Raw genomic sequence first — 14,847 nt, forward strand, 5'->3', positions numbered from 1 at the left:
GTATTAGCTAATGGGATCTCGGTAATAGTTATGGTAAAAAATCTTAATATGGTCTTCGCTGAATGTAGAGTCACAACAATCGTTTATCTATAAAAGTCTTATTAGTTTATTAAATTTCAGATTCTATTGAATTAGAAAAAAATATTCAGAAAATTTTTTAGCAAAAATATTTGAGGATTAGTTATAATAAAATTGTGATTTCAACTTGAGAGATTTTTTATCTATAGAAATTGCAAAAGATTAATTATATATTAGAACTTTTTTAAAAAATATTTAGAATTAAAAATTTGATTCAACTATCTTCTTTAAAGAAAGGTTTTTTAATGAGCAATCAAAGCATCGTGATAATAAAATGAATTATACCTAGTCTTGACTACAAAGATTACACGCAATAAGGTCACTGGGGAGGGAGCGCAGTAATTAGTGCGCCATAATAAAAAAAATAATTTTGAATATATTAGCAAAACATCTTGAAAATCTATTTCAAAAATTTTTTGAGCCCTCAGAGATTGTAAAAGCTAGTGGACGCCCCCGATTACACATGCATAATAAAATGGATGCAGGACTGCTTGGTTAATAATAACAAATATGTGGATTAATTTTTTAAATGTGTGGTGTTTTAGTGTTGCTTAAAAACCAGATTCAGATCAATTTAAAAAAACGGTCCGAATAAGATTATAACCAAAATAACATTATGTAAGCATTAGAATTTTGCTCATAGCTGGCAGAAATGCTTGGACATCTATTTGCCAAATCTCGAAGCTTACATAATTTATTTTTGCTAATCGGGTGGTTTAGAAAATCGACCAAAATTGGGCTTTTAAGCAACATTAGTGTTTGGTAAAAAAAGGAGTATTTTTGAATTTCTGAAATTTTTGATTAGTGTTTGATAATAAACTATTTGAAACAAAGTTGGGAAAAATATTGTATCGTATTAAAGAACAAAGATAGCGCCAACGCAAGAATAAAAATGAATGTTAGAGACACTCATATTATTAGAAAAAATATTAATGTGGGAGAAAGGGAAATTATCGGCGGAATTTTAGTGCTGGAAGGGAAAAAGATGCAAATTTTTATGTGTGCCATGTTTTCCGTAATACAAACAGCACAGAAATAAATAAATGTGTAGTGACAAATTTTACTTTATTGAATTGAAATGATAGAGGGATGTATGTAACTAAGGAAAAAAGGGCTACTAGTGTAGAAAAGAACGTCTGCATTTATTTAGGCGAACAAAAAATTCAGGACAAATATGTTTAAATTTAATATTGAGGTTATATGGAGAGAACAGCATAATAGTGCGCTAATGTGAATTAAATTATTTAGAACCTTAATTTAAAATTAAGAGCGATAATTTTATTACTGACCAAAATGGATACGGCGGTGAATGTGTAGATAATATAAAATTGAAAAATGTTGAATATAGAAATAAAAAGAATAAATGCCAGGGTTATGTGAAAGTAGAGAAAAAAAATAGATATAATGGAGAATTAGTGGAACAAAATAGTATAACGCTTAGACCGTAAAAGGTCGGGAAAGTTTGTTTGAGGAATAATGGATGGTTAGTTGAGGAGAGAAGAGATTGCATGAATACGAGGAAAGTAAATTCATTTTGGGAAAATTTTAAATAATAGGAGAGAGAGTAAACTTTTTAGATGTGATCAGAGGGAATTGAGATTTTAATATTTATTTGGGAAACATAGAGGAGAGAACAAGTAAAAGAAGCATGTTTATCAGGGAGAAGAAGAGAAAAATATATTTTTTTTAAATAGAAGGGTTAGTAAATGAGACCAATGCCTGTGTTAGCAAAAGATAGTGTGAGGTGAGTGAATCGACTTATAGTAATAAATTGGGAGCGAGATAAAATAAAATGGTTAAATGAGTTGAATCAGGTGAAGCGAAATCGAGTCAATGTGGGGGAAAATCAAGAAGAAAGAGTTTTTATAAAAAAAGATCATGAGTTTCTTAAAAAGATGGTAAATTACGAATTGGGTATTATGATAAAGGAGGTGCTGAATTAAGAATATATTTTTATCAAGATTTTATGTTTATTGGCTATCCTTAAAAATGGCTAGGAACAGTTTCAAGTATTAAAAATAAAAACAAACATTATTTATAGTTTATAAATCGGGTATAATAAAGTATGGCACAGTTTTGAGTGGAAAAATATATGTAATAACATCTTTCTTTTTTAGTACCAATTATGTAAAAAAGTTTTTGATGGATAAAAAGGACAAATTGTGACAAACAATGTGGTGAGGCGTTTTAAGTAAAAAAAAGGAAAATAAGATTATGTAATCACAACAGGTAGCTCTTGAGATATAACAAACTACAATGTATTAGCAAAATCTCCAAGCATAATATTAATCTTAATAATCGACTCAAACACATTTTAATTATACCTAGTGTAGAATTGTATGAGTTATGATATTTAATTGGGTATTTAATAAGTTTTTAGCTTTTAAGCCAATTTTTAACTGGCTAAAAATATCGGTTAAACCGAGTTTATAGCAGAAACGATTATTTTATACTCGGTATTTTACTTAAAAATATAGCAGTTCAAATTTGAAAGAAACTAATATATAAAAACGCCTATGATGTTAGCGGATTTTTCCGTCTGTAGATTATCCGATATTAGGCCATTACCCAACTTTCGTTATTTATTATTGCCCTTTATTTAATTTTACCTTTTGAAGCTTGGTTACTTTTTTCAACCAACGAAAATGACTCTAGAAAGCACAATCTTATGGTTATTAATATAATAATATTTATTTTATTCCTTTATAGTGTAGACAACAGTGATTATATGCGCAATGGGGATTATATTCCAACTCGGGGATTAGCTCAACAAGATGCTATAAATATGATATGTCACTCTAAAATTAGATCAAATCCTGAAAATAATGTTGGGCTGATTACTATGGCTGAGTTAACTAAATTTTATGATATTTTATTTTAAATTTTTTCAGTAAACAAGTGCTAGTTACTTTAACCACCGACTCAGGAAAGATAATGAATCAGATGCATATGGTCCAACCTAATGGAATTATTGACTTTTTGACTAGCATTAAAATTGCACATGTATATAATCCTACTTTATTGTTTACATACTGTTAATTTTTAGCTGGCATTAAAACATAGACAAGGCAGAAATCACAAGATGCGTATTATAGTATTTATTGGAAGTCCTGTTGAGATAGAAGATAAAGAAGTAGTACTATTTCTATCAAATTTATTATTTCCATCTAGCTTGTTAAAATAGCAAAAAAACTAAAAAAAGAGAAAGTCAATGTGGATATTGTTAATTTTGGAGAAACTGATGTTAATACAGAAAAGCTGACTACATTTATAAACACCTTAAATGGCAAAGAAGGAACAGGGTTATTATAAATATTTTAAATTTTAATTCCAACTGGATATTTTTTTAAATTTATAGGTATCTGTTATATAGCTTTAGAATTTTACTTCTTTATATTACATCTTTTTCTAACCTTTTTTATATTAATTTTTCTAAATAAATCTGCCAAATTTCTTTCTATCCTATTCCTTTAAATATTTTTTTATTCAATGGCATAACGAATGGGGCCACCCTACAAACATAATAAATTATTTCTAAAGTTTTGGCAACCTTTATGCTTCAGCAAGACTTTCAAAATTAAATTTTTTACCCAGTTCAAATTTTTAATTCCTTGAATGACCAAAATATAATGTGGTTTTAAAAATCTTGATTAAGCTTGAAAAATTTTAAAAAATAAATAATTGGATAATTTGCAAAATTATTCAAAATAAAAAAATTAAGAATTCCAGGATGGTCCAAAAAATATAAAAAAATTTAAATTTGGGCCAGACTTAAAAATCAATTTTTTTTAAAATTCTGTCCAGGACTTTAATTTAAAAATCATGTCAGTGTTGGGTCTGAAGTATGATCTCTCCAGGTCTCTCTCCCTTCACCTCAAAATTTTTATATAACTTAACATTTGAAACATTTTTATAAGATAAATTTAAAAAACCATAATAATGTGTAATAAAAAATATTTGTCCTAAATCCTAAAGAAGTTCTAATTGCTATTTTGTTTTAATAAACAAATAGAAATATAATTTTCTATTTTATCCAATTTTTTAATTCTTAGGGTGGAGGGCAAAATCTATTTTGGTTAAATATAAATTGAGGGCAATAAAAAATAATTTATATATTTATTACATTTTTATTGTGCTTTTTTTTGCATATTTATCATTGATTTGTATATTTTCTATCATTTTGCATCATTTTAATGCTCTTTTAGGTTTATTAATATTTTTTATATAATTAAGAATCTCATATTTTTTTTTTGTTCTTTTACCACATTTTGTGTTGTTATGCCTTTATCATTTTTTTATGGTTTAATAAAATAAATTGCTTAGTTTAAAATTTGAGTTTAAATAAAATTTAGCTGTTATGATAATATATCATTTTAATGCATAAGTTATTTTAAGATAATTTATATGATAGAGGGATTTGATAATGCGTCTTTACCTTGGTTCTTCATAGTCAAATTAGATCGCTACATTATAATCATATTTTTTTGGTGAATGAGCAAGTTTACTTTTTTCACTGAATAACTTTCTGAGTTAGGTTATTTCATTATTCATGAGCATTTCTTGGATGTGTAAAAAGTGCACCTATGCCTATTATTTTTTTTTACTTCTATTTTTATAATAACAATATATATCCAAAATCCAATATTATATCAATTTTTACAAATATTATTTTTCCACTTTCACCCCCTAATTCTTTCTTCATCCCCCTTCCTCTGATCCCAACACAAACTCCAATTCCGAATCTGACATGCCAAACTCCAACCAGTCCAAAAATTCATGTTAAATATACTCCTCATTCCACGACTCCATCGCGTTTATTTCTCTGAACTCACCATGCACTGCTATCACCGAATCTTCACCGATGGCTGTCTCTCCCACGCTTCTCCTTCCGGTCTCTGCGCCCTACCCGACATCGGAATTGTCATTCCCCGTCTCTTCTTGTCTCCAATTGTCATTTTCCCCACCCGCATTGCTGGCCCATATCGGCGATACCCACTCATGCATTTCCCTTGCTGCCCTTGTATCACTTACAGGTCCTTGAACGTCACTCCTCGTGTAGCCACAATCCCTTGTCGCATTCGTATCTTGGAGACAGTTACTTCTCAAGTGGCCCATCCTGCCACACCGGAAACACTGGCGTCTCTCCATTGCTGGTTGGTGTCTGCGATATTCCCCACCCCTTCTTCTCATCCATGAGTCCGAGATCTACCGAGGTCTTACAATTAGCTGGATCTCGAAATCTTCTCATATTCACATTCGCTGCATCTTTATTCTAAAAATATAGGTAATGCACTCTAATTAATTCTATTTTTTACAAAATACGTTCTTATTTACTTTAAACAACAATTTTGTTAATTTAAGCAGGTGCTTTCGGTGTGGCAGGATGGGTCACTTGAGAAGTAACTGTCTCCAAGATACGAATGCGAAAAGGGATTGTGGCTACACGAGGAGTGACGTTCAAAGACCAGTAAGTGATACAAAGGCAGCGGGGGAAATGCCTGAGTGAGGCCAGCGATGCGGGTGGGGAAAACGATGACATTTGGAGACAAGAGGAGATGGGGAATGACAATCCGGATATCGGGGAGGGCGCAGAGACCGGAAGGAGAAGCGTGGGAGAGACAGCCATCGGTGAAGATTCGGTGATAGCAGTGCATGGTGAGTTCAGAGAAATAAACGCGATGGAGTCGTGGAATGAGGAGTATCTTTCACATGAATTTTTGGACTGGTTGGAGTTTGGCATGTCAGATTTGGAGTTGGAGTTTGTGTTCGGGCCGGAGGAAGGGGGATGAATAAAGAATTAGGGGGTGGACATGTGGTGAAAGTGAAAAAATAATATTTGTAAAAATTTATATATTAGATAATTGTTTTTTTTGGGGGGATATTATTATTACGATATATATATAGTTAAACTTGGTTACCTGTTTAGGAATTAATTAAGGGGTGGACGGATAGTGATGTAAGTAGAAATTTATATGGTCCTGATAAACGAAATTTCGATAGTAATCAAGAGTTACGACCGTATAGAGAGCCCAGAGAGAATTCTTGGGAAAGAAGATTGGAGATAAGACAAAATTTTGTGCCGCGAGAAAGAGGAGCAATGAGTTGTTGTAATTGTGGTAAACCATTATGCTTAGAGATTGCCTCGAGGAAAAATGTTTTGGTTGTGGGAAGTTGGGACATAGCTCCTTATTGTCCAGGTAAGCAAGAGAGATTAAGATGCGCGGGTTGTGGTCGATTTGAGCATGATAAGGAGGAATCTAATGTGAGCAATTTCAATAAAAGCGGTTTTTCCCAGAGAGAAATGGCTCCCAGTGCTTCATATGTGCGGACAATTGAGCGGGATAAAGTCAAAGGGGAGGAGAAAAATACGGAATGTTTTCAGTGCCGAAAGGGTGGTCATGTAGCGAGGTACTGTGAGAATTTGTGACTATATGATAGTGAAAAAATTGCAGTACAGGTCGGGGCGAGAAGGTTAATAGGGACAAAGGAGGGTTTCAATCAGCAGAAAACAAATAAGGAGGGATGCGTAAATATGCAACAAAAGGGGATAGTACACGATCCTTGTCATAGAGTAATGGGAATGCATAATAGGGGAAAAGCAAAAATATATGTATATCCATGTATTAGGGTCAAAGTTATGGAGTATATTAAAAAAAAATATATATATAGTCGTGATGAAAGGGAGAATATTATTTACTTGCCCATCTTAAAGGGAGTTAGCTTAAATGAAGGCGAGGGAGAAGGAAAGATGGTTCATTTGCCTCGGGGAAGTTTCTTAATATGCCTGTCATATTATTACTTTTTTTAATATATGAATGAATTCATAACCATCAAGGAGTCTTCAATATATTTTAGAATATACTAATAATAATTTTTTAGTTGTATATAGTAATAAGAAACCATAAATTTAATTTTTTTTATTTAATCACTTAAAATATAGAAGTAAAAAATTACTCCATTAGATAATCTATAATTTGCCAATAAAAGGCTTTTTAATTTTCTTTCTTAAAAAAGGTGTTTTTTTCATGTATTTCACATCCAATTTATGAACAGCCATCTTAATTTTTTATTTTTTTACAATAATAAAAATAATTATTACTTAATTCCCTCAACCACATCTATCTCAATGAGTTTTATAGATATTTGTCCCCCTGCAAACTTTGATTTTAAAATTATGGTATCTTCCGGTAAATATTAATTTCATCTATTTTCTTTCTCTTTTCCCATTGTTTTTTTAACAGAATTTCCTCAAATTTTTCTTATAAAAAATCAGATAATTTTGCTCCCATTTTTCAAGACTCACTCTTGTGACATCTTTTTACAGGGGTGGGGTGGCTGCAATTTAAATAATAAAAAAAATTTGATTTGTTATATTTTTGCTGAACCATAATTCGTTGAATGTTAATTAAACTCTATTTGAATAACTTAAAAAATTGTATAAGAAACCTACAGAAATGCCAATTATTGTTCCATCCCAGGTTTGTAAAAATATTAATTTAGCCAACCCAATCAAGGCTATTTAAAAAAAATTTAAACCGGCCTGGGTATATTTTTTTTATGGCCCATTATATCTGGGCTCAGCATTGATCTGGGCCTGCACATAACTTTTCCAGAAAGGGGTAAAATTTTTAATATAAATATAGGATACATATTTTGTAAAGAATGAAGTGTTGCTTATGCTATAATTTTTTGAGATAATCATTAACCATAAGTTTTGCTCTACTCATTAGAACTTGATATTCGGGGTCTAAATATATAGAGGTATATACTACACTGTTTTGCAGATAGTTTTGCTCTTGAATTTTTATGTTTTCTAATTTTTTTTATATGAAAAAAGAATTATTAAATTTTTCTATTCCATATGCCATAAAAGATCAAACACCATTATTCTGATTTCAATCTTAGTGTTGTTATTTTTAAAGGTTTAATATGCTAATAAGGTCCTTTATTTGATTCCAATCATATTCATACTATATGACTACACATGTATGTAAATTAGAAATATCTCTAACTCAAAAGTATAAAAACCAGATTGTCCTAGTTTTTATAAAAGTTACAATATTTTTTTATATAGACGTCAATAATGCCTAATGTTGATTGGTCGAATAAAAAAGCAAAGTGATAATAAATATAATATATTCATGGATTTTTCGATATTATTTTGTAAATATCAATAGTTTTATGGATTTTTTGATATTTGAAAATAAAATTATATTTTGAAAAATAAAAATAAAAGAAATAGTTTGTGATTATTATTTGAAGAAAAAGATCTATTTAAGAATTTAGGTTAAGTTTTATTATTTTATTCTAATTAATTGAAAAATGAGTTTGAGTTTTAGTAATTTCTTTATTTATATTTACAGATTATAATTTTTTAAAATTTTATTCATTTGATATTTATTTTCATCGAATTTTCTCCTTCATCTCTCAGGTTACTTCCTTCCTCTCATTCATCACTTCCACACCATTTTGTACCATTTTTTTAAAAAAACTTACTTTGGCTGACCTTCTTAAAATACGTATCCGCAAATAATCTCTTCCTTTTCATCATCTCATTTTACTTCTCCTTTCCATTTTTATCTTTATAATCATACTTCGTTTCCCATATATTATCAATATGTTTTTTTTATTTGTAGATCCCATTTGGTTACCATACCTCCAGGTCCAGTTCTTTCCGAGGCACTCCTGACTTCCCCCATAATGGCGCGAGGGGACGATGGTGGAAACCTCAGCAACGCCATGATGACATCATCCTTTGGTGCCGGGGGATCCGGTGCCACTGGCGGATCTGGTCTTAGCGACTTTGAATTCGGAATTGATCCGAATTCCGACCCCGAATTAGCCCTGGTTAGTACTTACTACTTTTTATTGTTTATTTGTCCACTTGCAACCACTAAAAACTGGTTTTTTTTAAAAATAGCTTAATCACTCCATAGGATTTGTGGAATTAATTATATTTAAGAATTAAAAATTACTTCTTTTTTTTTACAAGTAGAGTTTTTTGAATGCTAAATAATGCATTTAAAATGGTATCGTGCAAATTGGTCAAATTTGAATTGAACCGTTATTTGCATATGAAACGCTCAATTTTTTAGAAAAAGCATGGACACTTATTTGGGAACGTGAAATGTTAAAATGCTTTAAAATAATAGGCGATTTAGTTTTGTCATATGTGGACCTTAATTTTTTTAAAAAAAAAAATCTAAACCCACCCAAATGTTATTTTTGTTTAGGCTAAACTCCAGTTTTTTTAAAAAATTATTTTTTATAATTTTGATCTTGTTTTGTAAGTGGTTTCAAAGGGAAGTTACTACAATATAAAAAGAGGAAGAAGGATTTAATGTTCCATCACGCGATTTTACAACTAGTTAATTTGATTTTTTTTAAAAATCAACTCCACACGGATTTTTTAGACAAGTCGGTAAAGGGTTTTGCAAATCTCACTTTTTTAGAAAGGAAGAAAATTTTATATTACGAACCGGACAAAGTTACTGGTTCTTATTTGTAAAAAGAACTTTAGATAGCATATGTCTGAAACGTCAATTATTCTTCATTTTCATTTTTGCCCTTCTCTATATCATACATATAATATCTTGTTTACTTATTCGAATCCTTTCACAAGGAATTGAATGTGAAATTATAAAAATTTAAAACCTTTTGGTAGGACTGTAGGCTACATCAATATTTAATATCGGATCAATGATGATATTTAAGTGATGAAAAATTTCCCCCGTTTGAGCCGATTTTTTAAAAAAGCTAACGGAATGTTTTAGCCGGAAGCTTAAGCCTCGAGATTTCGCTAATAGATATCCATGCCACTTATGAGCAAAATATTTAGGCTTGCTTAGATCTATCTTCTTAAAACCATCGAATGCAATTTTATTTTGTAGCATTAATTATAGCATTTGCTTTAATTGTGTTAAAATATAATTATTTTATTTAAATATAAAAAATATATATAATAAATTTGTTTAAATTAATTGTTAGCTATGAATACCATCTTCCTCTATAGTTCTATTATTTTTTATTGCCTTGCCATATTATTCTGTAAGTTACATGCTGGGCCCATATTTATTCTATTTACGAAAATATTTCATTTTTTTTAATATTTATTAACTGTTCGAGAGGGGTTGGTTTAAATTAAATGATATCAAAATTTATCTCTTCTCCTTTTATCCACGAGGTAAAATTTAGTAAATTTCATTTCTTTAACTTATACTTTTTTGAAAAAGGCTTTGAGAGTGTCGATGGAAGAGCAAAGAGCTCGACAACAAGCCGAGGTTAGGTCTAACCAACAGCAAAACGAAAATACAGAAGGAACCGGGTTGCTAACCATACACGAAAGTAATATGCCAATGAGCGATGCTTCCAATGAAAATTCTAACGCGCAAGGTTTTTTTAAAAATTTATTAAATGGCAGAATTGAAAAAATGGAAGGAGGAAGGAGATATGCGGAGAAGAATGAATGGGTAATCAAAATGTGAGGGGCTGGAGAAGAAGTAAAGAATGAAGTTTATAGTATACAGTATCACATTTTTGTATCTAGATACTTTAATAACTCTGATTCTAATGGTTATTTTAAAGTTTTACATAATCTTTAATCTTTTGTGTGGGCCTCGTAATATATTTTTTTCATAAAATATGTTTTATTATTTAAATCCGGGCATTTTTGGAGGTGGTTAGATATACCCTAACGTGATAAAAAAACACGTTTCAAGACTTGAGATTTTAGGTAATGATAAAGGTCCTATAAATATCCACCTTTCTGCCAAAAAAATGCCAAAAAAAACATTTTTTGAAAAATGTTACTTACGGGATCTTGCAGTTAGGGCCAGCTACGATATGATATGTGATTTACATTATTTTAAATCATTCATCTGAACATTTATGTCTCCAATAAACATTGATGTTATATCGATCGTATAATGTAATCATTTACTCCATGGATCTATTTTTTTAAACACACTTTTAATTTTGCTTATTTTTTTAGTCAAAATTTTTATTAAACTAATAAGAAAACATAGTTATATATATATATAATCCGCAATGTGGTGTTATTGTTATTTTAAAAGGAAACGCGTCAAATCTAAGAACTAATAATTTTTTTTTTCAAAATTTTTTTGGTACCGGAACTTAAAATCTCTTTCCTTTTTTAGTCAACTCAAAATGCATTTGCAAATTTATCCAAAAAAAAGAACAATTGAGTGAAGAAGAGATGCTATTGAACCAAGCTCTGGCTATGTCGATGGGCCTTAATCCTTCTACTGTCGTTATGCCAGCTTTGAAGGCCGATAAACATGGTACCGACGAAAACGATGTAGTCATGAGCGACGATCAACAAATAGCTTTAGCGCTCCAGATGTCACTTGAACCAGAACATAGTTTGTTTTTTTTGAAAATATTTATTTCTTATTTTTTTTTTTAGGTTTAGTTTGTCTATTAATGATTTGCATCGGGCCTAATTTTTTTTTTTTTTTAAATTAAAATTATTTATCTGCTTGGCCCAGCCCGAATTTATTTAAATATAGAAAAAATTTAATATAATCTTTTAATTGCAAAGATAATATTCTGCTCTTTGTTTCCTACAAAAATTTAAAAATATAATCCACTACTTTTGTAATATGATTTTTTTGAATAAATAAATTCTATAGTAATATAATTCTTATACATCGACCATAAAAATTAAAATATAATTGAGGGTAATATTTAAAATACAACAAATCCATTTTTTTTAAAAAAAATCTGAAAAAATGGGTATAGAACACTAATACTAAGTTGACGAAAAAAATACTGACAGAGAGCTTAATTTAAATAAAAATCAAATGTACAACTTATTAAATAGAATATGGAAAGCAATGGTTTTAAGGGTGATAATAAAAAATTTTTTAAAAAAGTATTTTATTAGGAGAGCATAAAAACTTTTGGGGAAGGGGCGGGCAGGACCTGAGCGTATAACCTACTATCATTGTAGTATTATATCATGATGCCAATTATCGTTAAATTGTCTTTATTATTTTCTTGATCGTAATCAAAGAAAATGATAATTTTTAGGTGTTCTATACTCTTTCACTTCTGATTTACAACTATCATATAATAATAATAATCTTTTAACTTATATAAGCTTATCTATGTCTTTTTTTAAAAAAAATTATATCAAAATCATTTATAATATTGTCATCACATTATCCCAATCTGAAAATATGGTGTCTTCATTGATAACTCAATGATTCATCAGGGATTATAAATTTTCTCCTTTCTATAATTTATATTCAACTCATATTCGGTTCAATACAAAACCCACATGTAGCCTTGGTTTTGAAGTGAAGCTTCTTGAACTTTAAAATCTATCCCTCTTTATTTAATTAAGGCTGCTTTATAATAAGCGCGATTCGTTCAAGCAATTTTTCGCTACTACTTTACATAATCAAGCCAATAAGAGGTGTGATTTAAAATTACTTGAGCGAAATGATGAAATCGTTACAGCTGTTTGCTAATATTTCAAAAACGAATGTTTCTTCTATAAATTCTAATATTTCAACAAGTAATATTAAGACCATGAATTTGCTGTGATTTTGTTAGCAATTGATTTCGCATCGCTTTGAGCGAATTGCGCTTACTATAAATGCAGCGAAGCGAAAGGTGCTTTATAATTTTAATAACAAAAAAAGATCCACAAATTAATAGCAGCCCCCTCCCCTCCACCACTTTCGCATCTAAATTAAAAAAAATAACTTAACAATGAAAGGCTATGCATCGAAATAAAACTTAGACAGACCACTCTTATTGTCCTTTTTAGCCAACAATCCCACCTGTCCATTTTTAGAAAAATGTAACCCGCTCTAAGTTTTTTTAAAATAATACGCACCCGCCCATTAGTCTAAAAAATATTGGCCGCCCGCCCATTATCTAAAAAAAATTTAATCCACAACCCGCCAATATAAAATTTAAATATTCACATATTTTTTTTCCAATTTTTTAAGCTACTAATAAAAAAAAATGATTCCGTTTCAGTGCTTCTACCCCTTACATAAAAGTTTTATATATTAAGAAATTATTATATTCAACATTAAAAAAAATATTCAATTTAAATGGGCGGATAAGAAATTTATTTGATCAAAATAAAAATATTTATGAAAAAAAATCTAAAATTAAATATTCATTGATATTATTTGTGATTATAATGCAAAAATAATAATGAATTCACATTTTCTAAATTCTAACACGTTATTCTTTGTTTTCCAATTGCCAAAATTTTGATAGTTTTGGTATATATATATTTTTTCTTTCCACAGGATATTTTTTAAAATTATATCCTTTTCCTCAATTAAGATCTTTAAATAAAAACTGAAACAATTAGTAATAAATTTAAAATATAAATCGTAACTAAACTAAGTAGTTGATATCTTGCTAAATTATACAAATCAAAAAATCAAACTACTTACTTTTGGATTTAAATATTTTGTTATCTTATTGGTTAGGCTGCTTTCCACTCTCATCCTCCCATCTGTTATGGTTTAATTTTGACGTGGATGCTATCTATTTTTAAACATTGAATTTATAATTTAATACCCTTTAGTTGAATTCTCTTTGCTTTTGGGGAAATAGGTAAAATCTTATTTTTATCCACATCGATGTTATATTCTTTTAACCCACACCCACCCATTTTTAAAAACAGTGGGCGGGTAGTCTAGTTTTGTTCCCTAACCATCCGTCTAATTAGAATTTATTAGCTGGTGAGCATTTTAAAAAAAACAGCGTACGTTGGAGTTCCCTTTTTGAATGATCCTTTTTTTTAGAGAAAATAATTTTGTAAAACTTATTATATAGCTGTTCAGGATGAAAATATGGATGTCGCGATGGAGAGTCCGCAGAGCTCCAAAGTTCAAGTTTTAAAACATGAAATCAATTTTAGCTTAATTATATTCCTTTCACTTTAAAAATATTTTTAGTGTTGTTAAATGGCTCGATTTAGGCCATTTTGATTTCGTTAATGGGTGACATTCCTGCTATCTATTAACGAAATCTCCAGGCTTGCATAGTATTTTTTGGGCTAAAATATTGTGTTAGCCGTTTTTTTTGTAAAATCGTGCCCTTTAACAACACTATACTCCTTTTAAATTATATTTTTAGCATATTTTGAGTTAAAATATATTAGCGTTATCTAAATCGGAAATTTTTTTGTAAATATATAGAAGTAATTAATATAATCCATTTGGATCAGGATAATTTTAACTTTTTTAAAAAAGATTTTAAACAATGATATTTTAGTCAAACTACAGAAATATTTATTACAGAAAAATATACCAGCGACTTCTGGGGATATAATCAAAAAAGGCGATGATAACGATACCACAAAGGATTCTAAAGAAAAAAAATAGAAAATTTTAATCGAAATCTATTTTTGTATACCCTTTTGATCCTTTTTTATAATTTATTTTATGATCTTTTAAAAAAAAATAAAAGTCGTTTTTTTTGTATATGATATAAATATTATGTTGAATTTATGTAATTTATTGAATAAATTATTTTCAAAAGTTAATCCTTATTAAAGAAATAGTCCTACACATGTCTAATATTTTACAAATTACCATTTAAATCTATGGCTTCTCTACCATAGGTTTTACTCCTGATTCAGGTTTTTTAAAGGTTCGAGTTCATTCACTGATTTGGGCTCGGGAAATAGTTGAGTTCTATCTATTCTGTTTTTTTAAACAAAAATGAGAAGAGAAGCAATTCTTTCCTACCTTCTATGGACGTATATTACTTACA

General features: G+C 29.4%; 1 protein-coding gene across 2 annotated transcripts; it reads left to right on the top strand.

The window, feature by feature from the left end:
• Positions 1 to 2,658: 2,658 nt before the first annotated feature.
• LOC135927563 (26S proteasome non-ATPase regulatory subunit 4-like) lies at positions 2,659 to 14,540 on the top strand. Of its 2 annotated transcripts, none has more exons than XM_065463622.1 (10): positions 2,659 to 2,749; positions 2,788 to 2,928; positions 2,970 to 3,081; positions 3,125 to 3,211; positions 3,250 to 3,380; positions 8,715 to 8,925; positions 10,311 to 10,470; positions 11,235 to 11,459; positions 13,906 to 13,964; positions 14,373 to 14,540. In XM_065463622.1, exons 1-10 carry the CDS (start codon positions 2,724 to 2,726, stop codon positions 14,454 to 14,456), a joined length of 1,236 nt encoding a protein of 411 aa, XP_065319694.1. In that variant the 5' UTR covers positions 2,659 to 2,723; the 3' UTR covers positions 14,457 to 14,540. The 2 variants fall into 2 exon arrangements, with proteins under 2 accessions (XP_065319694.1, XP_065319696.1); XM_065463624.1 differs by having other exon boundaries at positions 11,274 to 11,459; positions 14,373 to 14,531.
• The last annotated feature ends 307 nt before the right edge of the window (positions 14,541 to 14,847 follow it).

Source organism: Gordionus sp. m RMFG-2023, chromosome 3 (genome assembly GCF_954871325.1).
Source record: "Gordionus sp. m RMFG-2023 chromosome 3, tfGorSpeb1-WG-v2, whole genome shotgun sequence".
NCBI lineage: Eukaryota > Metazoa > Nematomorpha > Gordioida > Chordodea > Parachordodidae > Gordionus > Gordionus sp. m RMFG-2023.

Excerpts from the sequence above, each read along its gene's own strand:
- LOC135927563 (XM_065463622.1), top strand. The coding sequence starts at position 2,724 with ATGACTCTAGAAAGCACAATCTTATG. Across the intron at positions 2,750-2,787 it reads CTAGAAAGCACAATCTTATG|TGTAGACAACAGTGATTATA; the intron begins GTTATTAATATA and ends ATTCCTTTATAG. Across the intron at positions 3,212-3,249 it reads TTGAGATAGAAGATAAAGAA|CTTGTTAAAATAGCAAAAAA; the intron begins GTAGTACTATTT and ends ATTTCCATCTAG.